Genomic DNA, 26,249 nt, shown 5'->3' with positions numbered 1-26,249 from the left:
AAAATAGGATGGACTAAAAACTTCAGAATGGTATGTCAGACCAGTGCTCAAGTGGAACAGCTTTTGAGTTATACTGATGTGAATGTTTGACAGATACGGTCTAAAAATGTCGAATTGCAGATGAATGGCTTTGGGCAGAAGGAGATTATATAAATCATGCTCGGGCATACAGTGCACATTAAGTGAGCTTTACAGAAAGGTTGGCTGGCGATCTGGACTCACCGCGGAGCTGGAATTGCAGTCCACCTTCGTGCCATCTTCCTCCAAATAACACAGATCACCTGAGATGAAACCTTTGGATGTTGCAAGCTGCGAGGATTATTAAAAGAAATAATTTGGATATGGTCAACCTATGCAAATGAGGCCTTAAATAATACATGATAACCACTTTATCCGTTTAGCTTTTGTGTGAGTGTATAAAAGTCTATACTATACACTAGAGCCATATGCACATACAACATGTAGACTCCTACGAGGAACCTTCAGCAAGCACGAAACGTCCTCGACGATGAAATCCACGGTCCTCTGTGACCCAAACAGCTGCACGTCATTATAGTAAATATCCCTGACGGATCCAAGAGCAAACATTTCAGTGCACAGGTGCACTTGACAAATCACGTCATAAAAAAAAAAAAAAAAATCAAAGGTTCCACCTGCTCCCTATATCAGATGATTTATGACACTGTTTGCTGATTTATAATCACATCATCACTTATATCCACAGGTGGTTTGAATGAAACGGTCCGCAAAAGCTGACAAAAATGTTAAATATTTAGACATGAAACAGGTCATATCTTAAAGGCGCTGGAGAAAAACTTGCCAAAATATAGTCCTGCAGTATGACATGCTGAACTCAATCTTAAACACCATTTTACTTTTATCATTTTTATGCATACAAGCATGGAACATGGATTCTTTTTTTTTACTTTTCAAAATGTAACACAAGAGCATGTAAAATGATCTTGTGAAGGAAAAAAATTGTAACCATATTTTAACCTACAGAGTTTGTGGATATGTTATCACTATCACTTACCTTTTAGTAGCATAGGAGTCACTTTGTACAAGTTTGTAAATGACAGACAAGATCTTCAGAATCAGGGCTGTAAATCAGGGATATGCCGGAAACAGTCATATGTTGTAAATGGAATATAGAATTCTTCCACAGTTCAATGGAATGAAAGCTTGTTTTCACAACAGATGTGACTTTTTCATCTAACAATTCTGACTTTTTATATAAAGGTCCATTTGCGTGTTAAAAAGATTTAAAAAATAAACTTTCGTAAACTCGCAATTCTGACTTTTTTTCCTCATAACTGCATCTTTATGTCTCGCAGTTCTGTTCGAGTCAGATATTGTGTGTTAAAGTCAGAATTGAGATATATTACCTTGCAATTCTGAGGAAAAAAGTCAGTCTTTCTTTCCTTAGAATTAGACTTTTGCAATTGCAAGTTTATATCTCACATTTCTGAGAAATGATTTCAGAGTTGCGAAATTTAAATTTGCAATTGCCAGAAAAGTCAATTAAGAGTTTATTTCTCACAATTGTGAGTTTATATCTCGCAATCCTGACTTTATAACTCGCAATTGTGAGTTTATATCTCACAATTCTGAGAAAAGATTTCAGAGTTGCGAAATTTACATTCACAATTGCCGGAAAAAAGTCAATTGCGACCTTATTTCTCACAATTGTGAGTTTATATCTCGCAATCCTGACTTTATAACTTGCAATTGCGAGTTTATATATCCCAATTATGAGAAAAGATTTCAGAATTGCGAAATTTAAATTCACAATTGCCGGAAAAAAGTCAATTGCGAGCTTATTTCTCACAATTGTGAATTTATATCTCGCAATCCTGACTTTATAACTTGCAATTGTGAGTTTATATCTCAAAATTCTGAGAAAAGATTTCAGAATTGCGAAATTTAAATTCACAATTGCCGGAAAAAAGTCAATAGCGAGCTTATTTCTCACAATTGTGAGTTTATATCGCGCAATCCTGACTTTATAACTTGCAATTGCAAGTTTATATCTCACAATTCTGAGAAAAGATTTCAGAGTTGCGAAATTTAAATTTGCAATTGCCAGAAAAGTCAATTAAGAGTTTATTTCTCACAATTGTGAGTTTATATCTCGCAATCCTGACTTTATAACTCGCAATTGTGAGTTTATATCTCAAAATTCTGAGATAAGATTTCAGAATTGCGAAATTTAAATTCACAATTGCCGGAAAAAAGTCAATTGTGAGTTTGAAAAAAATCCTGACTTTATAACACGCAATTGTGAGTATATCTCGCAATTCTGACTTTATAACATATACATATGTCTCACAAATACTCTTTTTTTGATGAGTTAAAGCAATGTAAAACAAATAAAAAATGTTGTCATAACTTACTGATCATATCATTTTTTTTTTTTTTACAGTTGCTAGGAGGTTGTGGGTTGTTATTACTAGCCCAAGTCAAGAGAGCCTCTATGATATTCTGGTCTCTATATATGGCTTGGTTCCCTGCATTAATGCAAGTCTATAGTGATTTTTTTTTTGTCCCCCAGGCAGAAAATGCAGTGTTTCCTCTACATTCATTCTCCCGTGGCGGGCCGCCACACTTAAAATCCTCCCGCCACGGCTACAGCTTCTCAGTGACGTCCGATATTCTGCATAGTATTATGTTATTTTGTTAAGCCCCACTAAAGGCATAAAAAACTTTGTAAAGCACAATCAAGTTTTCACCCTATATTCCAAGACTTCTAAAGTCATTGCATAATGTGTAATTTTAGTCGCTAAGTTAAAGTTAACGGAAAGTCATCTCGCCTCAGTCATTCTCCATTCAGAATTCACACAGCTCGTCGCGTTCGTTTGCGACACGACGACACTCTCTTCAAGATCAATTTTCCCATTATTACTTCATTTGTAGATAAAGCATAAAGGTCTATGGTTTTCATAAAATGACTTTATCTTGCTGGAGTGGAGTTTATTGCCCATACCTTTCACAATCCCTTTAAGTAAGATTACAGCATGGAGTCGAGAGAGTGCTATTGTTCTTCATGCGCACTGAAATTTAAAACTGTTAAAAGAAAAGGCTCAAAAAACTGTTGCATATAGAATACACTAAGCATTAGTGCTGCACGATTAGGCCTAATCATATCGCAATCGTAATAGCGATCTCAAACCTATGCAATTATATAACGCAAAATGCCGCGATTTTATATGAAATAAACAAATTAGGGCTATTAACGCAGCATCTCTTCTTTTTTGTCATCCTTTGACTAGTGTTACACGATCCTGCTCTTATTCGTGCAAATGCCTTTTCGCATTTTGCACGACAAGAACTGAAAAGCTGCCTGTGAATGCCCTAAATGAGACTCGCAGAAAGACGCGCGCCATAATGCGCATGCACTGACGCGTGCCAGAATACAGTTCTCTTTCGAGCTTGAACGAACAATAACACACACAATTATGCCAAAATGTCGTTTTGTCGAGTATCTTCATAACGTAAGAAAAGTCTTAAGGACGAAAAGAGTTGTGCTATGAGGCGCATGTGAGATCCGCGTCTCGGCAACGGGTGCTCTTAAAGCGCCAGCAGCGAATAAAGCGTTCTGTCAGTCAAGTTAAAAGAACAAAGGGAAATTAGAAAATTACTCACTGATCTTGACTAAAGAACTTTTGTAGCTTTAATAAGGATTATTCTATATATAATTTATAATTCATGCAGCACAGACTGTTTGATAACTTTATTCAATTTCTGTATCCTACCTGTTAAGACAGGAAGGGCACAGGTAAATATGGTTTTATTATGGGTTTATGTGGGGATTGTTTGAAGTTCACTTAATTTAAAAGTTGTTAATTTTTTTTTAAGCCTAACAATTTTTTTAAAAAAGTTGATAGCTTTCACTGTAATGATGGTGGTTTATTGATCATTATAGGTGTTATCAATCATTTAGTTGTTGTCTGTAGTTTGAGTTGAGAAATAAACATTAATACACAGAATGATCACTGTGTGAAGTGGTATCTGTGTGTGCATTTTACTTTAGAACCAAGCAAGTTGGACTCATGAAACCATTTTATTATATCGGAATCGCATATCACAATTGCAATATTGACCTCAGTAATTGCAATGGCAATATGACTTTTCCCCCAAATCGTCCAGCCCTACTAAGCATATTATAGATATAATCCCTTCGCTATGTTCTTTTCAATGTGAAGCATTGCTTGCTGTGACTTGGTGTTGCGTCAAGTGCATCATTCTGCACACGGGATGCGCATGATCGATTATAATACTTTGGGGAGACAAGGCCCCCCCACCGGGGAAATGGGCCTGCCCCCACAGCTTGGAAAAATCCTAGAGGAAACACTGAAATGTATGTCAGATTACCTTTTTGTGGATGAATTACATTTAAAGTTTGGATAGGTCCGTGTCAATGTCAAAAATAGATTTGTATATTTGGATGGTAATGACTATTTTATTATCTGTAATATGCTAAAGCAAGTGATCTCACCGAACTTGGTGGCTGATGAAGGGCAGTCACATCGGAGAGAAGTTGTAGAGACATCTGCCTTCAGCACCAAACCAACAGACTTCTGAAATCTGAGAATAAAACCAACATAGCTTTTGCTCATTTCCGTTTTCTTTTGTTTTATAGTAATATGCAGATAGTCATAACATGCCCTGAAATATGCACAAGAAATAAAGATGACTTCAGGAGATACTTCATGTCTGGGGTGTATGGGTGAAATGTTTTGGGGAAAACTTTTTTCATCCTCTCATGAAATGGGGCGGGTTCATCCTCTCATGAAATTACAACTATTTAGAGTCTGTGAGTTACTTTATTTGAAAGAATCAAGGTTCAGATTAAGTACTATAGACAGCCAGATATTATATGACTGACAGACGGACGGACGGAGAGACAGACAGACAGACAGACAGACAGACAGACAGACAGACAGACAGATAGATAGATAGATAGATAGATAGATAGATAGATAGATAGATAGATAGATAGATCGCTAGATCGATCGATAGATAGATAGATAGATAGATAGATAGATAGATAGATAGATAGATAGATAGATAGATAGATAGATAGATAGATAGATAGATAGATAGATAGATAGATAGAGATAATACAAACCTATTTAAAGTCCTGCTTATCTTAATTAGGCTGTGTAAATAAACATTGGGCACACACACACACACACACACACCTGACATTGGTCCAGCTGGATCTGTTCATCACTTTCAGCACAGGAGCTTCACCTTTAGACACACTGATGACTATCGTCTGAATGACTTTCTCAATGCGCGACAAAACATCCTCTCTGTGAATTGGGAGGGGGATTTATATTAAATTATAACGCCCAAACAGACAAGAATGGAGGAAAACTTAAAATTAGTATCAAAAACATAATAGGCCTACTCTGCTGCTCGTTGTGTCACCTCACCTGCTGATGTCCTCCTGGCGTTGGTCAGATATTTCCAGACTCTCGAGTAACGTTAGCTTCTCTCGTAAACGATCTACCTCAGTAAACTGCTCAGCCATCTGCTCAGGAAGTATCTCAACTGCAGTCGAAATAGTTAACTTACAATTATTTAGCGTTCGCTGCAGTTGTTTGTTTGCAAGTGGAAAACAGTTTAGCATTTGGAGTGAGTTAGCGGATTATGTACCATCGAGTGATGACGCTCAATAAGTCTTCCAATGGGTGTCACTTTTATGGATATTAACGACTAAGTGATACAATATGTAGAAAAGGCCCCAAAGTTATTTTAGTGTTGCTATTATTTAGTGTAGTTGACCATATTAGGGTTTATGTTTCACGTTGACTTCCGTTGATTCAGCGCTTGTAACGGTGGCTGAGGCGCGCGCTGGTTTGTATACTATCTGACATCACATACTTAGTATGCAGTACGATAGAGATAGTCGGTTGGTCAGTTGGTTGTGTGAGCTGCACTTTCCAGAGTGTGCGTAAATGAAAAAAGTAAGTAAAACTGTGGTATTATATTATTTGTTAAACTAGTTATTTCTGTTATTTGATGTAGATAAGAGTTGGGAGTTTAAGGAGTCGATTTGAGACTGAGGTGCTAATTATATTCGCGTTAGTACATCTCACGTTAGAGCTTCGACTCATCTGATTTAGTACGTCAGGTTAAAGATATGTAATATCGTGTTTAGATGTGTTTATACTTTATATTTGTTGTTAGGATTGATCAGTACTTTTTGGTTGAGTATTATAAGAAGTAAGTGATGTTAGTGGGAATATAACTTATAATAGAAAATCTGAGGATCCTTTATAATAAGTGTTTGAATCTTTACATTATTCTTACAGTATTAGAGTTTAAGAGATATACTGTATATGCTGATTATTGTTTGCTTTTGTTTAGTAATGTATATTAGTGCATAGAGAGGAATGAGTGCATGCATAGCTATGTTTGATTTATTCATTTGTAATTTGTTTCTCTCTTTATAGAGACCACACACACACACACCAATACTCACAGAATTGCAAGAAAGAGGAATAAAGAAACAGAATCAGAATTATTTCTCCACTATTTATTTCATACTCTGGAACATTTGGCCTTAAGAGGTGTTCTGGCCGACACACCTGAGTGAACTTGGTGATAAAACCAGAACTAGCACATAGACTGAGTGTCTACCTATTATCTTCACTACACAATAATAGAAGATAAAACCACTGAATATGCGAGTCGAGTTTTTAGTTCGTATTTTGTTAAAATAATCTTCGTCAGCTGTGAGCACTGAGCAGATAACAGCTGTGCGCGCGCCTGCGCAGATATATATTCTGCCGCCGTGTCGCGCGCTTTAAAGATTTTACCGTCTATGGATTTTACATGGGGGAAACGCGCTAGCGGGAAAAAAAAGTATTCTTTAAAATTTCACCTTTTGTGTTCCAAATCGAAAGAGGAAGGGAAGTTATGTGGCGAAGGAAACAATACAGGTTAAATTAATTCATCGTGAAGAGTGGAAAAGTACTTTAACTCCTACTTACGAAAATAATATCCTACTCAAGTGTGTAATAATGTTTTTGGAAACTTCATTCATTGTATGTTAATTGTATTTTTTTAAATGTATTATAGTTATTTTATTTTATTAAATGCAATAAGATTAGCGTTTCTTACTCTCAGATGACTTTAAGTAGTGGTAGGCCTACATTAGGCCTACATAATATGTGTTCATTAGTTCTTCCATTGTATTCAAGAATATGTTAAACGTGTAAACGAAATGTAGATTATGTAATGTAATTTAAATATATGTTATTGCATGGCTATTTGTAATGACAATGATGATATACGGCTCGGCTGCCATTTCATGTTATGCGGATGCAGAGCTAGTCTGAAATGAGTAACAGAATTTAAATGTTAATTAGGTTGTCAAGAGAAGGATCTGATCTTGTTGACAATGTGTGAAAAAATCGTGAGACTATAAGGGAGACAGAAGGTCCTTGCCCCTGACCTGACCTGAAAACCTCCATTCGGCTCCTCACGGAGCATCTGGCCATCTTTCCCTCTTTCCTTGAGTGACATTGACAAGCAGTTTCCGTAACACTTGAGTTTAATCTGCAGATAATTGCTATCTCTCCAAAACCAACACAGCAACACCTCACAGCCTGCTCTAATAGATTTTGAAAAGGTACAAAGAGGCAGACTATCTCTCTTCCTCTGGGCTGAGGTTGTAGTCAACCTTACGTAGCATGAGTCTCGGGGTGAGTGTTTGCTTTATTGGGCCGGAGTGCAGGGTTACAAGGCCGCAGAAGGGGGAGTTGGAGACTTCTTGAAGGGAGGGGGTGCAGGTGATGAGGATTAGCTGAAGCCAGAGGCCCCGAAACCAAATACAGATCTGTCAGTCTAATCCCCACAAATAGAAAACAGAGCTGCCTCGGCTCTGCCTCTCTCCTTCTCGTTTGGCACTTACACCTCCACTGCTTCATCTCTTTCACATTTGCCCTTTGCCAAACACTGCTTGCCCTCAGCCTGTTAATGGGACCCAGAGAAGCATCCCAAAGGAGGAAGTGACTGATTGGCCCTGGCAGTAATGGACAGCTCTGCATAACCTCACAGGGTGATGAGATGAAGAATGTAGGAGGGTTTGGTTTTTAGTGATGAAGGCTGTGCAGCTCATACGGTCCTTGGCTGAGCATAGCTTACTAACCTTCTGTTTACACTGACTATATATAGTATGTATAGTTGTGGTCAGTGTTACTTTTAAAAATAGGCTAATGTGTTACAATATTACTTCACAACGTTAAAAAGTAACTATGGGAATGCTTGTTTTTTAATAGCCTTTTTTATACGCCTGAACAGTAGAGGGCGCCACTCAAACCTATCAGCTGTGCTGCCATTCTGGGGTGCGTTTCCCGAAAGCATCGTTAGCCAACTATGGTCGCAAGTTCCGTCGTTATCAGCGTAGTTCAACGAGTTGGTATTTCCCGAAACAGTCGTTCCAATAAACGGCAAACAGCATCGCAAAGTTTTGTGGTTTGAACGACAGCTCTCGACTTGTGGTTAGAGGCATAGTTTCTAAATTGCAACACATTTGGATGTAATAAATTCTTATCTTGAGCAAAATAAGCAAGCTGACATTCAGTACAACCAGTCCCTTTCATTTAGAATACATACAAATGTAATTTACGTATTTTAGTTTGTCAAAAGATTTAAAGTACCGTGTCTGAAGAGTGCGCATGTGCGAACATGCTCTGCTATGTAAGAACGAGCCAAATATTGAGTCTGGTAATAAATCAAAATAACTGAGAACAATTAGAAATAGTCCTCAGATGACATGTCTTCAACAAATCTAGCGTTATTGGATCTCATTAAAAGTAGTTATTACTTCACCACGTGCGAAACCAACGTGGTTGAACAATACTTTGCAACAATGGGTTTCAGGAAACAGTCGTGACTAGCTGGTTGATTCCTCTAACAACGCATCATACTAGGGTAGAAGCAGCGAGTTACATCGTTGTACGGGAAACGCACGCCTGGATTGCAGAATGAAAAGATAAAAAAAAGGGGGCTTTCTCAATCTGTGTTTTTGTCTGTACTTGTGTTCTTCGGAAACATAATTTTTTTTTTAGTCAAGTACTGTCCCAATCCACAAGTTTGCATTTTGGCAAGAACGGTTGAAAATCCTGGAAGTGTTCTTGACACGCCCATTTTAGAAAAGTGTTCTTGACACTCCCATTTTAGAGAGGATGCATAGGTTGGTGGTAACTTGTGTGAACTCAACTTGACGGCAGAAATATCCTGGGATTCAATTCAGCATTCAAAGAAGGAGAGGACAGGGTCAATAGAGTTATTTGTTTTTCTACAATTTCGTACGCTATTTCATCGCTAAATTCACTTCTGAGAACATTTGGTGTGAGAAATCAACTGTGTAGATTTCAAATATTGGCATTTTTACGAAAATTTATGGCGACTCGAATGTTTTCGGAAGTGAGAATCTCCATAAGCACCTGCGGGTGTTAAGTTAGCTAGCAAGTCAACCAGCCAGTTTGCTCACAGACTCGTTTTAATCCACAGACCATTGCAGCCTGGCTGTTATCGTCAGTAATTCTCGTTATGTTTGGGTACTGCAGACAGCTTTATTTGGGGGTAATACTATTGCGCATTACCAGCGAGAACACATCGTCTCAAACTGTCAGCAGCGTTCTGTGTGCTCGCCACCTTGTGAGTAAATTCTTCCAAGATCAACTAGAGTGATCTCCCCCAAAACACAAGTCCGTTCTTGCATTCTTGGTTTTGAGAAACACCCAAGGTTCTGAAATCACATACTCTATTAAGTAGGTACTTACTTTGAACAAGTAATTACATCATGATCACTAAATTTACTTTCAGAAACCATGAATTTGACAGTAAAATTGGATACATTACATACAATGAAATATTATTTAGCCAACACTAAATCAACTTACAGTTAACCAATATTTTTTTTCTGCAAATATTAAAAATGTTTTAGGTATTAAATCAATTCACTTAAAGGGGTCATGAACTGGCTTTTTAAATTTTATCATATTGTTTTCTGAGGTCAACTTATGACGTTCATTTGTTTTTTGCATTCCAAAACATCACAATGAATAACTAATAGGCTATTTTGGACCCTAGTTTTGAGCCTAGCTGAAAAATGCTCGTTTTTTAAGGGCGTCTCGCACTGAAGATTTGGACGTAAATGCCCACTGCTGTGAGTGGATAACAGTTTTGCATATTATAATGAGTTTCAACTCACCAGTCGATACACTTGGGGGAAATTGTTTTGAAAACGTTCAATGTTGTAAAATGGCAACCGGAATGATTCGACCCATACATGTTCGACCCAGAGTCCGTGTGTTGAACAATTCCTGTCAGATCCAATATAGACGGCACAGCACCGTTCTTTACTCTTAATCGGTCCGCAAATCCAGTCTTGTTTACAAAACAATCCTCAGTGAAATGAAGCGAACAGACGGACGATGTTTTACCTCATCAGCTGGAACGACATTCAAAATAAAGTTTATCCATGCAGTCCTATAGGCTGTCTTCTTCCACAGTCAGGCACTGCACAATATTTTGTATTGCTCGGTTCTCCATCCGGTTTGTCATCACAAGGTAGGCATCTATGTTATTTAGCTATGCGTGTAATGTGCGAAATGGTGGGCGGGGCTAAACCAGCCGTGTTGAAGTAGGCGTTGATCTTCTTCTGCGGGGGTGGTGTTTTATCCTTTTTGACAAAGACAACAAATAGGCTGAATTATTAATTACTCTTACATTTATTAATTTGGCAAATGCTTTCAAAAACCATCAACGAGAAACATATCGTAAGCATTGATCGGTCATATAAGCAGTCAGCGATGTTTAATATGCAAAACAAAGTTAGAACGTAGGCCAGAAGGGCATAAAAGTGCAGGAACAAGAACAAGCAAGTTCAAATCGTTTCGTAAAAACTGTCAAAACTAAAGATCAGAGATTTGATGCAATAACATACAAACACATGAGCGGAAACAAGAATCTTCCCAAGCTTTTTAACAGCTGCCTATGTGGCCATCTTGCACAAATATGTAAAACACACGGCAGAAATGCATTGCTACATTTGTTGCATGTGAGAAAGGGCAGAGATCTGAAGCCGTGCTTTCTTTTTTCTCGCTTCCCCTTTTCACAGCTGTGTCTCATATGTTCGCGCGGCCTCTCGCAATGTCAACTATGCTATTGCTCAGTCCCACCTGGCCGCCAGTGTTTTAACAGCCTGCCGTGATGCTGGGTACTCGCTCACAGGGCGTCCCGAAACTCTAGACAGGACATAACGGGTTGAGGAACGCACTTCGCCCTACTGGACCCTCTTCAGATCTTCAGTGCTTCATTTGAGGGTCCGTTTGCCCTGAAAGAGTTTTTACTGTATGCTTCACAGGGCCGCCCCACTGTTTGCCATCCCGCTGCCTTCAAAAGGCCGCCCCCCGCCTTGAACCAGACAACATGCGAAATAAATATTACTCTGACCCATGTCTCCAACTCTTGGTGCCAGAGTCAAACAGAGCGAGCGAAAGGGAAAAAAACGAGAGAAGCTTTGAGGTGGGAGAGTGTCAGCGTGTGTCAGTTCATTCGGGCTGGAATTAGAATCTTTAGAATCTCTTTCCTTTCCAATTGTAATCTTTTGATTTCAGCGTCATTCTCCAAACTGCAAAAGCTAAAATGATTATGAGTTAGGCAGACAGATTCATGTGAGAGTAACGGATAGAGTTTTGAAATGACTTTTTTGAAAGAAATTACTACACTCTAAAAAATGCTGGGTTGTTTTAACCCAATTTTGGGTCAAATATGGAGAAACTCAAACATTGGGTTAAAAATGTAATTTAAAAATGTAACCAAATGGCTGGGTTTGTCCATATTTGACCCAAACAAGAACCCAGCATTTTTTAGAGTGTCCTTCAGTATCAACGTTTACAATGTCACTAAAGATTCCCATTTCAAATAAATGACGTTCTTTTTGAACTATGTTCTTCAAAGAATCCTGCAAAAACATATTGTACTGTGTAAAATGTATTTAGTGACAAAACCTTTTTAAACTTGGGTAATAACAAGCAAATGTTTCTTCAAGGAGTAGTTCACTTTTGAAAAAAACTTTTGCTGATAATTTACTCACCTCCATGTCATCCAAGATGTCCATGTCTTTCTTTCTTCAGAATGAACGAATTGACTCTGGAAATATTCGGTCATTTTGATTAATGAGTTCGAACAGGAAAGTCACGATTCATCACAGAACAGAGCAAGGCGACCATTTGAGCTTATAAAACTTAAACTTTGTTATTTTTTTTTTTAAATGAGCGATCGTTTCGCTAGATAAGACCCTTAATCATCGTCTGTAATCGTTTAAAGCCCTTTGAACAGTTTGCAGTTTGCACTGAAACTGTCTTTTGGACCTTGAGCCGTTTGGTTCCCAATGAAGTCCATTATATGTAGAAAAATCATGGAATGTTTTCATCAAAAACCTTAATTTCTTTTCGACTGAAGAAAGAAATACATGGACATCTTGGATGACATTGGGGTGAGTAAATTATCAGCAAAAGTGAACTACTCCTTTAAGCAGCAAATCAGCAAATAATGATTTTTTTTCATGTGGATAATGTGACTATAAATGGTATTTTAAAAAAACAGTTATTTTAAATTGTAATGCTGTTTTAATGTATTTTTAACAAATAAAAACAGCCTTGGTGAGCATATACTTCTTTCAAAAACATTACCAACCCTTACAGACCTCAAACTTTTGAACGGAAGTGTAGATTTGACTGCAAAGACTATGGGAAAAAAAGTGTCCTTCTTTCTTCACTTGATTACTCAAATTTACATCACTCAACAGTTTGAGCTTGTTTAGACTGTGAAGAACTGTGAACTTTTTTATCTTGCTTTTAAGACATGTTGCAATGTGAGTCCTCAATAGTGTGTAAACAACCAGGAAAGCTTCATTATTTTTGCTCCATGTGATCAGGGTATTGGCTAAGCCTGTATTGTCATGAAAATACTTTATCAAACAGAATGTATGAAAATATTGTCATCATTTAATCACCCCCATGTATTTCCAGCTGTCTAAGCATCTGGTTTTAATACAATGAATGTGGATGTTAACAGCTATAGGCCTGAAGCCCTACGAAAGCATTTATGACTGAAATTTAAGCTAATGTAAGTCATCATTTAATTATAACCATTCCCTTGTCATACTGTAGCTCTGACGGGGTATGGTTTAGGTCTGGGGTAGGGTTAAGATCCGATAACGTCATCTAACCGACGTTTAAGGGTACCCTAAAACGGCGGATGTTAACGTATATGACGTCTAGGGATGAGACTGCGCTAAACTTTTCCAGAAAGTTCACTTTGGCGAGTGGTTTTGAACTCCTGAAACCAACTCCAAATGAACATTTTGTCATGGTTTTGTTCAAAATCACATCACAAGAGTTTGTTCTTCGATTTAGCTTAAAGTATATTGGGGCATTTATAGTATAAAAAGTTTAAAATATTACTACTTTTCTCACACACATCAACTTTTGTTTAAAAAGACATTGATCCATCTACTTGGCTCGTATGCGATTGCTATGCGTGTTAACTTTGTGTTCATCTTTAAGAAAGAAAGTCATAAGCCTATATATCGAATTTTCACTTTTGGGTGTGCTGTCCCTTTAAGCATAATTCAAAACATGAGTGACAGTGCCCTTTTTAACATGAGCGTAAACACTCGTGCATTGTTTTCATCTTTCCTCATCTCCTTTGCGTAAATGGCTGGCTTTTGTGTACATTCCCTGCTAATAAAAGTCTGTTTTCAAGAGGGTGAGTGAGGGTGAGAGAGAGAGACTGTGCTTGAAAGAGAGAGATATCAGGGTGCTGTTCTGCTTAACTTCCCCCGGTCAAAAGCTCCTCAGTGTGGCTATCCAGGCCGGCAAATCAGTCTGTGCCGGCTGTTTACTGTGCCGATCACAAGGGCCACCGGAGCTGGAACAAAGGGGGGTCTGTTCCTATTGTCCTTCCCCAGAATGACAGCTCTCTGTTGGGCCGAGAGGGGGACCGGGGGGCCCTGGCTCCCACATACAGGGATGGAGGACAGTTTTAACTGAAACCATGTCCCTTCCTTTTAAGTCCCCAATCAGACGCTGCCTCAATGTAAACACCTGCAGCCATTCACTGATTCCATCTAAAGGAACCGGAAAGCGCTGTTGACATGGTTCAGGCTACGTCCAATAGGTTTTTAAAACTGATTGAGGTGCAAACGGATATTGAGCGCAAGAAAACACAATGCAGATGGACGAACCACATTTATTTTCATTGCGAATCAAAGGACTGAAAGTATTCCTAAATACTGAACACAATAAGGAGCGTAAAGCAAAGAGCGACTTCCTCTCCATCCATCTTCCCGAAAGCTAAATCGAAGCAGCTGTTGTTTCACATCTGGGACCGCCCTGTTCCCCTGGCGCTGAATCCACTTTAATGAGTGTACCTGACACCTGTGCTCAAGGCAAAGCTGGTTATGAAAACAACAGGCCTATCTCTTCAACTGTACACTTGTACACATGGCTCGAAAGGTTAATGTGGCCGGGTGACAGAATAAAAGTGCAGGTGAGCTTCGGAAGCGTCACATGAAAACGAGTGTTTAAGAGGTGCTGGGCCATAAGGGGCATGTGGGATTGGCCTCACACAACAGCTGTCCACCATCTGAGCTGTCCATACATCAGCGATTATGAGCATTTCTATAAATCATGAAGCAGCTAGCAGCACCTTTTTTGTTTCTCTTTATGAGATTAAATGGAAACGTTTGCTTAGCCGTCTTCATACTTAGCAGGTTCGGACTCTGGTGCGATTGCTCTGTTAATGCGGTTCATTTGATTAAATATGAACACGACATGGACCAAAGACAAACAAACCAAATAGAGAACACGATGTCACAAGATGCGACCTTGAAAAGGACAGAATACTCAACCTGATTTTTCTTAGTTGCAATCTTTCCCATCACAGTTTGGTACAGTCGTCGTTTGTGCGAGTTATCAAAGTCCTTTTGGGCAAGTCCTGCCACTCAGCCACCACCTTGGCATCGCCTCCGGGACGAATTTCGCGCGCTATTCGCAGACGTTTAACGCCTTGTAACTAAACAAAGGGCACCAATGTGAGTGCGCACACCAACACGTAAAACGTCACACGCAAAAGCATATTTAAAAAAAAAAAACGCCTCTGGTTCGTTTTTTTAGTTTGACGCGTCGCGTCAAAAACTACCTGACCAATGAGATTGATGCTTTTGCTCACGTGTTTGGAGCTTCTGAAGTTACAGTAAAACACAACTTGGGGGCGCTCAAACACAAAACGGTCTTGCCGAGCACACATATGGAACGGAGAAGAAGATATACGCCAAGTAGCGTCGCCGTCTACACAGCCAGGAAGAAATAAGCCGGAGGGGCGGGGCATGTGCATATAACCGCCGTTATGGGTTTTCCCTATATAGACGAATCCGACGAGCGTTCTTGTGTAGGCTGCCATCTTGTGGCGACGCCATTACTGAGCTGTTACACCGGCATAGACATATGCACCGGTATGTAAACAAACCTCGGAGATAAGGTGATAACGCACCCTTGATGACAGCTACAGCCAGGCAGACCAACACAGTCTCATGAAGATGCGTATCTATACCACGAGTGTCATTTCTCGTGGCATTTATACGCCAAAAGTGTTTTTTTCGTGTATATGGTACGCACTAAAAAACCCTGGGTTAGGTTTAGGGGGGAGGGGGGTGGGGAGTTCGTGCGTATTATACGCAAAAAAGTGCGTATCAAATGTACGCGAAAATCGCGTGCCAAATACACGCAAAAACTGTTTTTGCCGTATAAATGCCACGAGAAATGACATTCGTGCCATAGACACGAACTTTCATGAGATGGGTTGATGATGTTCATGGGTTGATGATGTTAGACATTGCCTCCAGTCACAGATGAAGGTACAAACGATCTTACAGATTATTTATGAAAATAGCTTGGCAAGCAAGCTAGGCTAACGTTTGCTACCGAGGAAACTAAAAAAAAGATCTGTCCATTTGGCAACAATAAATAAATAAATAAACGAAATCAAATAAACAATTTCATGTTTTTCATTTGTGTCCATTATTTATCTCATTTTTACATTGCAACGGGCATGGGTAAGGTAACGTTACAGCTAGAAAGTATACATAATATCGACCAACTACTGTTTTTAAACCATGGAAAGAGGTCAATATAACAGCAGGAGAACAATTATGTCACATAACGTTACATTCAGCTCAGGAAAGCCATTTAATGACCATATCATGTAAATTGAATAGAAAAAATAACAAGAGAGGAGATTTTGCTGATCACTATATCACACATTTATTATATATCTTTACTTATGTCATTAAATAATTGTTATTATACGCGAATGTCCGCGTCTTGTACTCGCCCAGGAGATCTGTGTAAACCGTACGGCTCCAGACAGGGGCAGTCGACCCGGGGTATTCACAATGTTTTCTCTTCAAAATTGAAATTTTACTGCCACCATTGAAACAATTTATAACGGAAACTGTTTACCCACTCGACATTATACAAGGGCTAACGTTGTAACGTTAGTGACAGTCGTAAATCGCGGGCTGTTTATTCCAGTGGACGCAAGTTGCAACTAAAACAATAGAAGGCAATGGCGCAACGCTACCCAGCAACAGCTCAGTAATGGCGCCCGCTTACTTCCGGTAGTTTCGCCGGATTCGTCTATAGTTGTATTGAGGATTGAGGAAATGGCATGTCTCTATATAAATAGTCTCTGTTGTGATGGAGGGATTTGACTCCTTTACACAATGTATAGGCTCTTCAAGAGTTGTCAGCTCCATAATTTACCATCATATGTAGGCTACACACAATTATCTGCTAAAAAAGGACAGTGTTGAACTAAAATGTATTATTTTCTTTTTTGATCCAAACTTCAAGTGTGAACACACCCTTAGAAGCGATCTCAACAATGTCTCAAATGTGCTCTGATTTGTCAAACAAAGGTGAGCCACATCTGAATCCTTTACGAAAGGCTTTTCAAAGACCATTGGCGAAGTGTATGTTTTAGGAATTGAAATAAAAAAGTATTTTGACAAATAACGTGGGTGATGTTTTGATTCATTATTTGAGTTAATTAGTTAAGGATGTAACCTTGGATTTGTAACCTGTTTAAAACCAACTATATAATATACAGTATACACTAAAGATGTGATGAAACAGAAGTAGCAACAGATCTTTTCTTCCATATGACACACATCCAACTCCAAGTGTAATGAATTATTGATAAAGAAAAAAAAGTAGGTGCTGTGCATTGGTTGATGATTTGATGTTGAGATGCGTGTTTTGCAAGTGAATGCGAGCTTGCAGGCATGGGTTTAAGTGGACTAAATGATTGGAAAAGTTCTAACACACACCACCAGATAGGCCTTCCATTTTCACCAGAAGGTCCAGGTATGACATTTTGATTAAACAAGGTTTGATGAGGTAAAAAAAAAAAAATTGAAAAAAAAAAATTGAAAAAATTATGCACAGATGGTTATTCACAATAAGATCCAACGTGAATTTAGAAAATGGACAATTTGAACGACTTTGCACAACATTTTCCACCAAAAATAGAAAAACATGAAAACAGTTTTTAAATGGAACTGTTTGAAATCTAATTAACACTAAATGTTTTGATACAGACAGGCATCTGAGGACTATTTCTCATTTATCTCAGTTATTTTACTTCATTTCCAGATCAATCATCGTTCTTACGAGCACGTTCGCATATGCGCACTCTTCAAAAAACGACGCTTAAAATCTCTTGACAAACAAGACGTCGTAGGCTAAATGACATTTGTATGCTTTGTAAATAAAATATGATTGAACTGAATGTCAGCTTGCTTATTATGCTAAAGATAATGATTTATTGAGCCCACTTGTCATGTAAACTAGATAGCTCCCCGGATAGCAAAAAATATCCGCACGGCTTCTTTTTGCCGCCGGCCTGACGCTGTCGGCTAAAGGTGCGTCCCGCTGGCGGCGATGAAACGTTTGCCGCCGAATACGTCACTGACGGTCACGATCCCTTTTTTTGCGAGATGCCGCCGGCGAATAGCTGGCGGGCCGCCTGCTTCATTTTCACTGGCGGTTGCCTCCGTCTCATGGACCGCGGCCGGCTGGCGGCAAACCGCTTTGAAATACAAGGATTTCAACACTCAAAATCGACCAGCCATGGCTTACTATTTGCTCCATGGGTTTAGGCTATAACAGATTCTTGACTCTTGATTCCATTATAAGGTTTAGGAAATTACGTTTAAATTAAATAGGCTATGTAAAATAGGCCTACACGTAATTATTTTATGCAGGTAAAAAATATTTACATTTCTTTGATTGATGCACATTTGAGACACCAATTAACCAAAAATAATTTGTCAATAAAACTTATTTGGCAATAAATATCTTTCTGATTAGGTTTTACAAAATATATTTAATTCGTGGTCTGAACAATTTAGAAGATATTTTTATTATTATTTTATTATTTATTTTAAAGGCAATTAAAAAATAGAATCATTTAGATTGTGAATGTTAATTCACTATTTTGTGCATAGAAAATCTATAGCTAAAACAAATATTCTAGCTATAATTTTGCTATTCACAAAATAGTGAATTAACATTCACAATCTAAATGTTTATATTTTTACAAGACTGAACTGTGAAGTACTGAATTGACAGTTTTGCTGTGTTCATGTTTTTTTTTTTTTTTTTTTTTTTTTTTGGGTAAACGGGGGCTCGATTACACACTGAAGCCACTGAGCCCCTAACAATATGACAATCAGTTTGCCGCAGTAAGAAACCTTTCTTTTACGATCTATGGTTAGAACACAGCATGAAGTTACAAACTCGTGTACAGTAGGTGGCGGTATGCACCTAAAAGTTGGTTGCAATCCGACAATAATCAAGAGAAGAAGAAGATTGCCGAAGTGGAAGTTACCCAGCCCGCAGTTTGCTTGCTAGCAAAGTCATCGACTAGACGACTACCGTCGTATAAGTAAGTATATGTTTCTTTTTTTTGTAACGCAATATTATGTTTACATTGGTTTTATTTTATGTTTTTAAAATATGCTAACTTAGTCATCTTTGTTCTTGCAGTACGCTGCCTGCTAGTCCTGTTGTTAGAGTGGCTAACGTTAGCAGCTAACACATGCTGTTTTGCCTTTGTTAGGACACGTTGCTGGTAACGTTACATGTAGAAATGTAATTAGCTACTTACAGTAGTTAGCCAAAGCTTTACATCTAGATGGACTAAGTATAACTTGTATATAGGTTGTGTAAATTATTTTGTTTGTCCGAACTAGTATTTTGCTAGTTGAGTTCACAATGTAGCTAGCACGCTATAGTGGTTAATATTGGTTCTCTTTCATCACTGCAGCAAGCTTTATGGAAAAGAACATGTGACATACAACATGCCTAGATTGGTTTGGTGCACCTCCTCAGACAAGATGCCAAAAAGTATGGTGTCCTTGATAACATATCATGCTTCCCATTTGAAAACTTCCTTGGCATGGGTGTCTTAATAAACAATAGACAGTCATCGCTCAGTTATTGGCCCTTGGACTCCCCCGGCACCTCTTGTACAGCATGAAGTTTTCTGCTATGAAGGTATAGTCTAGGCGTATTGAAAACAGTGCCTTTAGTTGTATTTAATTTTTTTTTTTTTTTTTTTTTTTGCAGATTTACAGAGACTCCAGAATGAAAAACAAACCCTAAGGGAAAGCAATGCACCAGCAGGTGAGAATATGCACTCTTTCTTAAATGTAACTTTTTTGTGTGTGATGTAGGTCCAAAATTACCATATGCCTTTCATTTTGTTGCGTCAGATGACAGCGGCTCACTTCAAGAGCAGGTGAAGCAAAATGGGATAATGTTGATCAGGTCGAGAGATGTCGTGCAGACCACACAACTTTGGGATTTTGTTTGCGAATGTTCGTTAGAAGGATGGTTTCCGGAAATTTTGTGTTCTGTAATGTTAAATTCAGTAGTCTGGTGCACTTTGAGAGTTCAAAATTGAAAGCTCCAAACCATATTCAGGGTGCAAATTAAACAAAGAAAAATTTGAACCTCTTTTAGTTAGTGTCTGTATACATTACACTACTACATAATAATAGTTATAATATTAATCCCATGATAGTAATAGCCATAAAGGCTATTGTAAAACAAATGCACAGAAAAATAAAGGAAACTTTCATAATTAGTTTTGCACTAATTTCTATACTTGAAAGATACTTGCGCATAATGACGTATTTCATGGGCCAGTGTGTCAGAAAAAAAAACTAAAGCTGACTTTTTTTGACCAATGCATTACACCAGCACAGCGCCGGCCAATTAAGCAAAAAACAAAACAAACAACAAACAAATGGGCCGCCGATGTATGAGTTTTGTGGGCCGTTAAGACAAATAAATTAAAAAAGGATGAAATGTATTGGCTGAAAAGCACGTCGGCCCAGCGGGAATCTCCCGGTAGTCCCAATGGCCACCGAGATATAGATAGCCTGGATGTCACATTTTAAATCCTACCTGTTAGCTTTCAGCAATGCATGCAGTTATTAAGCTGCTGTCGTATCAATTGACATGCCATCTCCTTTTCTCTCTTTCTTTTTCTATTTTTAGCCCCACAGCATTTTGTTTTATCCATCTTTTTCGACGACAACTCACTACTCGTACCTGCTCGGTCAGCGCTCACGGCGCCCCCGCCCGCTCGCGATATTACCCGCCACCCTTCTCCATCAGGGCGCCTACTCTAGCCTGGCTGTTAGTCCTCTACAATTTTATATAACAATGAAGGAATGCAGAAATGATTTAGAAACGCACAACGGCAGCTACATATAGATATACAATATAGCCTATATATAATTTTTTTTTTTTTTACCATCGATTTGGCGCCCCCCATTGTGCTGCGCCCCTATGCGCCACATATAGCGCATACCCACTTTTTGCGCCACTGTCTGAGCTGGTGTGAGTGGAGGCGGCACTACTTTGCATATTCAGTAGCCTACCGCTTATAAATGTGGCAAGGGGGTGTACATTTATGCTTGCAAGCTATTTTAAGGTAAGGTATGGTATTTCGAGGAAAAAAAAACTTTTATATAATGCAATTTCTGTGATCAAAGATGAGTTTTAAAGGAGAAAATGATTGACGGGGACTTTAAGAGTTGACGTCATTCAAATAAAAATTTTAATCTCCACAAATCCAGGGTTTTATGAATAAAGGTGTTCCCATCTCTGATCAAACTATCAAAGGCATGTGCATACTAGCAGCTGTGTATAGGCATGTAAATTATTCAGTAACAAGGAATTTCAGTCTTTGAAGGTCATCTTACCTGTTTAAAGGGTTTTTGTGATAGAGCTTCATAAATCAGCAAGAATGGGATTACTAATAAAACGACTATTTCAATAATGTTCTTCGCCAAAGTTTTGTCGACGCACAGAATAATGCCCACCGATCCCAACCAAATATACCACATTTAATTATAGTTCGATATGGGTCACCAAACCACCTCACAGTCAATGTTTTACCATTGTTCACTCCTTACTTTTGAGATGTTCTGATTGCAATCTATACCCTAAGGTAAGATCTCCAGCTAAAAGCATTATAATTCACTCTCCTTGACATGTTACTGCAACATCTTTACGCAGCGAGACGCGCGCGTCAGGGCAACGTGTCGCCGCAGGTGCATTTCTGAAAACGGGCATCCATAGAGCGCGTAAGCGGGCTCCACCATGCATCATTAGACAAGCATCTACGGAGATAACCCTGCCGTTATCACTCGCCTGCGTCCTCATACCTCCCACTCTCCGTTTTGCAAGCGGAGTTTACGCGTCTCCGCTTCGCTCCTCCTCCAGTTTGCCATCTGCACTGAATCCGCATCGCGCTCCGTGCATCCGCAGGTTGAAGAAACGCAACAGGTTATACGCGCGTTAATGAAACCGAGAGCGTTCACGAGAGGGCGAGATGTGGGAACAAAATAACTGATTATACCAGCGATAGCGTTTCACTCATCACCTATTTGGATTGGCTCGTTTATTTGTGTGAATCTCTGCGCGAAAAGTTCATCATGGTTTCATTGCTGGATTTAAGCGCTCTTGTTCTGTTGCTCGTGTGGGGATATTGCGTCCTGGCGGACACGGTCTTTACAAACTTTACCCTGGACAACGAGGTGCACTCTAGTTTCATCCACCGGCGCTTGAAGAGCCAGGAGCGCCGGGAGATGCAGCGGGAGATCCTGTCAATCCTCGGGTTGCCGCACCGGCCGCGGCCGCACCTCCACGGCAAGCATAACGCCGCGCCGATGTTCATGCTGGATCTGTACAATGCCATGTCCACTGAAGGAGACGAGGAGGGCTTCTCGTACCCTTACAAGCCCGTTTTCACCACACAGGGACCGCCAATCGCGACACTTCAGGACAACAACTTTCTGAACGACGCGGACATGGTCATGAGTTTTGTTAATCTAGGTAAGATTGGCACGCGCGCATTGACAGTCCTGGGATGCCAAATGCCATATTTTAACCTTCTTTATAGATTGTCCTAGGAAACTGCACCCACCTGTGATTCTCCCACTAAAACCATTTAAAATGTGTCAATAGGCTACTTGTTTACTGTGCAAATTGTGTACAAACTCTTATTGGGTCATAATGTGTATTGATAATAGGCTAATTGATTACTGAAGTTTCATCATTTGAGAAAAAGAAACACTAATGGACTTAGACAAAAAAAAGGTGTCCATTTAATGAACTTTATTAAGGCGCTCTGTAATACTTGATTCTGATTGGTCAAATATTTTTTGTTTTTAAACCGGATAGTTACAGTCTTTGCTTCTGGTTGGTCGGAATGGGCTTGCAGCTGTGTTATTTTCCACAATATGGAACAGCTATGACACGAAACACCTGTTCACCAATCACAGCATTCTCTTGTCGGGGACTATATCTTCTAGCGGATGGAGGTCGCTTCACGAGCTTACTAAAATTGTCAGACCACAATATTTATGTAGGAATCGTTTGCTTAAAATCCATAAGGGACTTAAAGGATTTTAAAATGATCCTATAATGTACTCACCCTCAAGCCACCCTAGGTGTGTATGACTTTATTCTTTCAGTCAAAAAAAAATTGGAGTTATATATAAAAAAAATATCCTGGCTCTTCCAAGCTTTATGGCACCTTAGATTAAAGCCCCTAAAAGCCTACCATAAAGTAATCCATACGGCTCCAGTGGGTTAATAAAGAGCTTCTGAAGTACAGCAATGGGTTTTTGTATGAAAAATATCCACATTTATAACTTATGTACACTATAATCACTGGCTTCCGGTAACGGCCGTACGCGAGTCGAGTTCTGGCTGAAAAGTGTTTTAGTCATATATCCCTAGGATTGTTTGAGGGTGAGTAAATGATGGCAAAATTTTCATTCTTGAGTGATCGATCCCTTTACACACTAAGGACTTAAAGGGATAGTTCACTTTGAAATAAATTTTTGATATGTTTTAGCTTGCCTCAAGTGCATCCAAGATGTAAGGTGTCTTTGTTTCCGCAATATTTTCAATTTTGATATTTTTAGGTCAAACCGTTCATGTCTGTCAGTCAAATAATGGAGGTCTATGGGGTCCACCTCAACGTGCATGCACAGAGAAGTCCAAATTAAACATGATTTAATGACTCGTAAATGTCAGTACACATTGATGGCCTAAGACACCAAACGAGAGGTTTGTGTGAAAAAACGAACAGTATTTATATCGTTTTTACATCTTGTAACCACCCGCACCCTCAGATCACTCAGATGCTCTTTGAGGTGGACCCCATATACCTCTATTATATGACTGATAGACACAAACGGTTTGACCTAAAAATATCAAAATTGAAACTACTGCAGAAACAGACATCTACATCTTGGATGCCCTTGAGGTAAACTAAAACATACCAAAAATTATTTCAAAGTGAACTGTCCTTTTAAGATGGAAAAAAGTGAAAGTGTATTAGGAGAGAATCACATCCAGGGCCCTTTAGCCCTGTTGCACCCTATTATTGAGGCACCACATTTTGGGGTCAAACCTGATAGTTTTACAAGAAACAATATAAAGCTGCATTACTTTGAAAAATGTTTTGTTCAGATGTTTTTGACAAAGAACTTGTCACAAAGTCTGGTTCCAATAGCGCAACCGATTTTGCAAGACAAAGAGCATCTAATGAAATCGCAGAGCTTAAATGTGAATACATCTGATAGTCAAACGATAGCACAAAACGTGCATTAAAACATTTACACCGATTGATCCTCTGTCTCTTCATGTTTTTGGCATTGACAGGAAAGACCTGCCACAGAAATCAGATAATAACAGGGCAAAGTGAATAATAACAGGCCAAAGAATGGGGATTTTCCCCCCTGAGAGTCTTAGATATTTGATTTGTTCCTAGGCCAAAATAGCTTGCATAGTTCTCTCCTCCATTGTTTGTTTGATTTTATTAGGCCACTTATCTGCGGAAAGTCTTAACCTTGGCCTGATTTCCAAGCCCCTGATGCCGGTGAACGCAAACCTATATTTGCATTGTGTGTTTTGGGCTCTGATAATAAAGCGCTGTCGCATTCCCAAGCGTCTGCTGTCTCAGCGCCAGCTGTGTCCTCCGCTAATATTCAGGTGTTCAGGGTTGGCTGTCTGGGAGCTCAACAGTCTCTTTATCTTCAGTTTTTTTTTCCTCTGCAGTAATGATATCAGCTGACAGAGGCACAAGTGTTTTCCTTAGTGCAAAGTACGTCTCATGACTCGTTTGCTCAACAGAGAGCGAGCCTATAGGGCCGCTCACACATATTCTTTCATACAAATGCAAAAAAAAAAGAGAAATTCTCATGGTTTTCGCCAATAACATTTATTGTTGCTACTGTTAAACTATGATCGTGTTCAGAATATTTTCACTTTGATTAATGTCTGTTTGGTAGCTAGTTCCACTGTTTTATTATAAAAAACAATGACTCTTGTATTTTTGGTAACACATGAACAGTCCCAGGTCTGCATTCAAGTAGTTTTTAGTCATCCACCTTTGCCTCCACGTAAAGTGTAATCTTTGACACCGCCTAACTTGGCTTGCCTGAATGTTTCATAAGAACCTTGTCTTATCAGCGAGCCTGTTAGTTTCCTCATTAAAGCGTCATCATCTGCACACTAGCACAACACTGCCATGCAAAGTGTGGTTTATTGTCTGATAAGAGCAGTTATGTTGTTGAGGGTGTGATTTGTATCGCTGTTTATTGGCAAAATGGATGTGATATAATAGTTTAGTGGTGATCTGAATTCTTCTTAGTCACTATGAAATCAAAATTCACATTTTTTTAAAATGGAAAATGGCAGTATTAAAGGGTTAGTTCACCCAAAAATGAAAATTAAGTCATTAATTACTCACCCCCATGCTGTACCAACCCCGTAAGACCTTCGTTCATCTTCGGAACACAAATAAAGATATTTTTGATTAAATTTGAGAGCTGTCTAACTACCACATTGGCTCCTAAGGGACTGCCTCTTGACGGCCCAGAAAGTCAATGACGAAAATGTTTAAATATCCCAAGTGACTACCGTGGCTCAACTATATGTTTATCAAGCGACGCGAATACTTTTTGTGCGAAAAAACAAACAAAAATAACGAGTTTATTCGACTATTTCTTTTCTTCCTTGTAGGCCAGAAACGAGATTTGCTTAGATTTCCATGACGCATGCGCGAGAATTGCGATCTGAAGTAGTGTAAGCAGATAGCAATTCTCACGCATGCGTCGTGGAAATCTAAGGAAGTCTCGTTCTGGCCTACAAGGAAGAAAAGAAATAGTCGAATAAACTCATTATTTTTGTTTGTTTTTTCGCACAAAAAGTATTCGCGTCGCTTGATAAACATATAGTTGAGCCACGGTAGTCACTTGGGATATTTAAACATTTTCTTCATTGACTTTCTGGGCCGTCAAGAGGCAGTCCCTTAGGAGCCAATGTGGTAGTGAGACAGCTCTCAAATTGAATCAAAAATATCTTCATTTGTGTTCCGAAGACGAACGAAGGTCTTACGGGGTTGGTACAGCATGGGGGTGAGTAATTAATGACTTAATTTTCATTTTTGGGTGAACTAACCCTTTAAAGGATTAGTTCACTTTTCAAAAAACTCTTGCTGATAATTTACTCACCCCCGTGTCATCCAAGATGTCTATGTCATTCTTTCTTCAGTCGAAAAGAAATTAAGGT

General features: G+C 39.0%; 2 protein-coding genes and 1 long non-coding RNA gene across 5 annotated transcripts in view; 2 read left to right on the top strand and 1 right to left on the bottom strand.

Annotated features, from left to right (window-relative positions):
• Positions 1 to 26,249, bottom strand: part of spo11 (SPO11 initiator of meiotic double stranded breaks) — a 44,436-nt gene that overhangs the window by 11,176 nt on the left and 7,011 nt on the right. For 2 of the 3 annotated variants that reach the window (XM_089124657.1, XM_089124656.1), the window contains 6 exons: positions 5,439 to 5,556; positions 5,202 to 5,315; positions 4,496 to 4,584; positions 1,034 to 1,100; positions 457 to 565; positions 223 to 309 (listed from right to left, as the gene is read on the bottom strand). In XM_089124657.1, coding sequence (XP_088980783.1) covers positions 223 to 309; positions 457 to 565; positions 1,034 to 1,100; positions 4,496 to 4,584; positions 5,202 to 5,315; positions 5,439 to 5,536 — 564 coding nt within the window. In that variant the 5' untranslated portion in view covers positions 5,537 to 5,556. Of the gene's footprint in view, positions 1 to 222; positions 310 to 456; positions 566 to 1,033; positions 1,101 to 4,495; positions 4,585 to 5,201; positions 5,316 to 5,438; positions 5,696 to 26,249 lie in introns of those variants that run through there. The other variant, XM_039669949.2, reaches the window with a different exon arrangement.
• LOC120478161 (uncharacterized) lies at positions 19,019 to 20,586 on the top strand. Its single transcript, XR_005622651.2, has 4 exons — positions 19,019 to 19,035; positions 19,417 to 19,646; positions 19,719 to 19,775; positions 19,865 to 20,586. It is a non-coding gene; the product is annotated as an uncharacterized LOC120478161 (long non-coding RNA).
• bmp7b (bone morphogenetic protein 7b) overlaps positions 21,001 to 26,249 on the top strand; it is a 58,992-nt gene continuing 53,743 nt past the window's right edge. Inside the window, exon 1 of the mRNA XM_039669955.2 lies at positions 21,001 to 22,499. Within this exon, the coding sequence (XP_039525889.1) occupies positions 22,100 to 22,499 (400 nt within the window). The 5' untranslated portion in view covers positions 21,001 to 22,099. The remainder of the gene's footprint in view (positions 22,500 to 26,249) is intronic.

Source organism: Pimephales promelas, chromosome 20 (assembly GCF_988280905.1).
Source record: "Pimephales promelas chromosome 20, fPimPro1.hap1.1, whole genome shotgun sequence".
In the NCBI taxonomy this organism is placed as follows: domain Eukaryota; kingdom Metazoa; phylum Chordata; class Actinopteri; order Cypriniformes; family Leuciscidae; genus Pimephales; species Pimephales promelas.
Note: the sequence above shows the minus strand (reverse complement) of the source record. Positions and strands in the feature narration are given on the sequence as shown.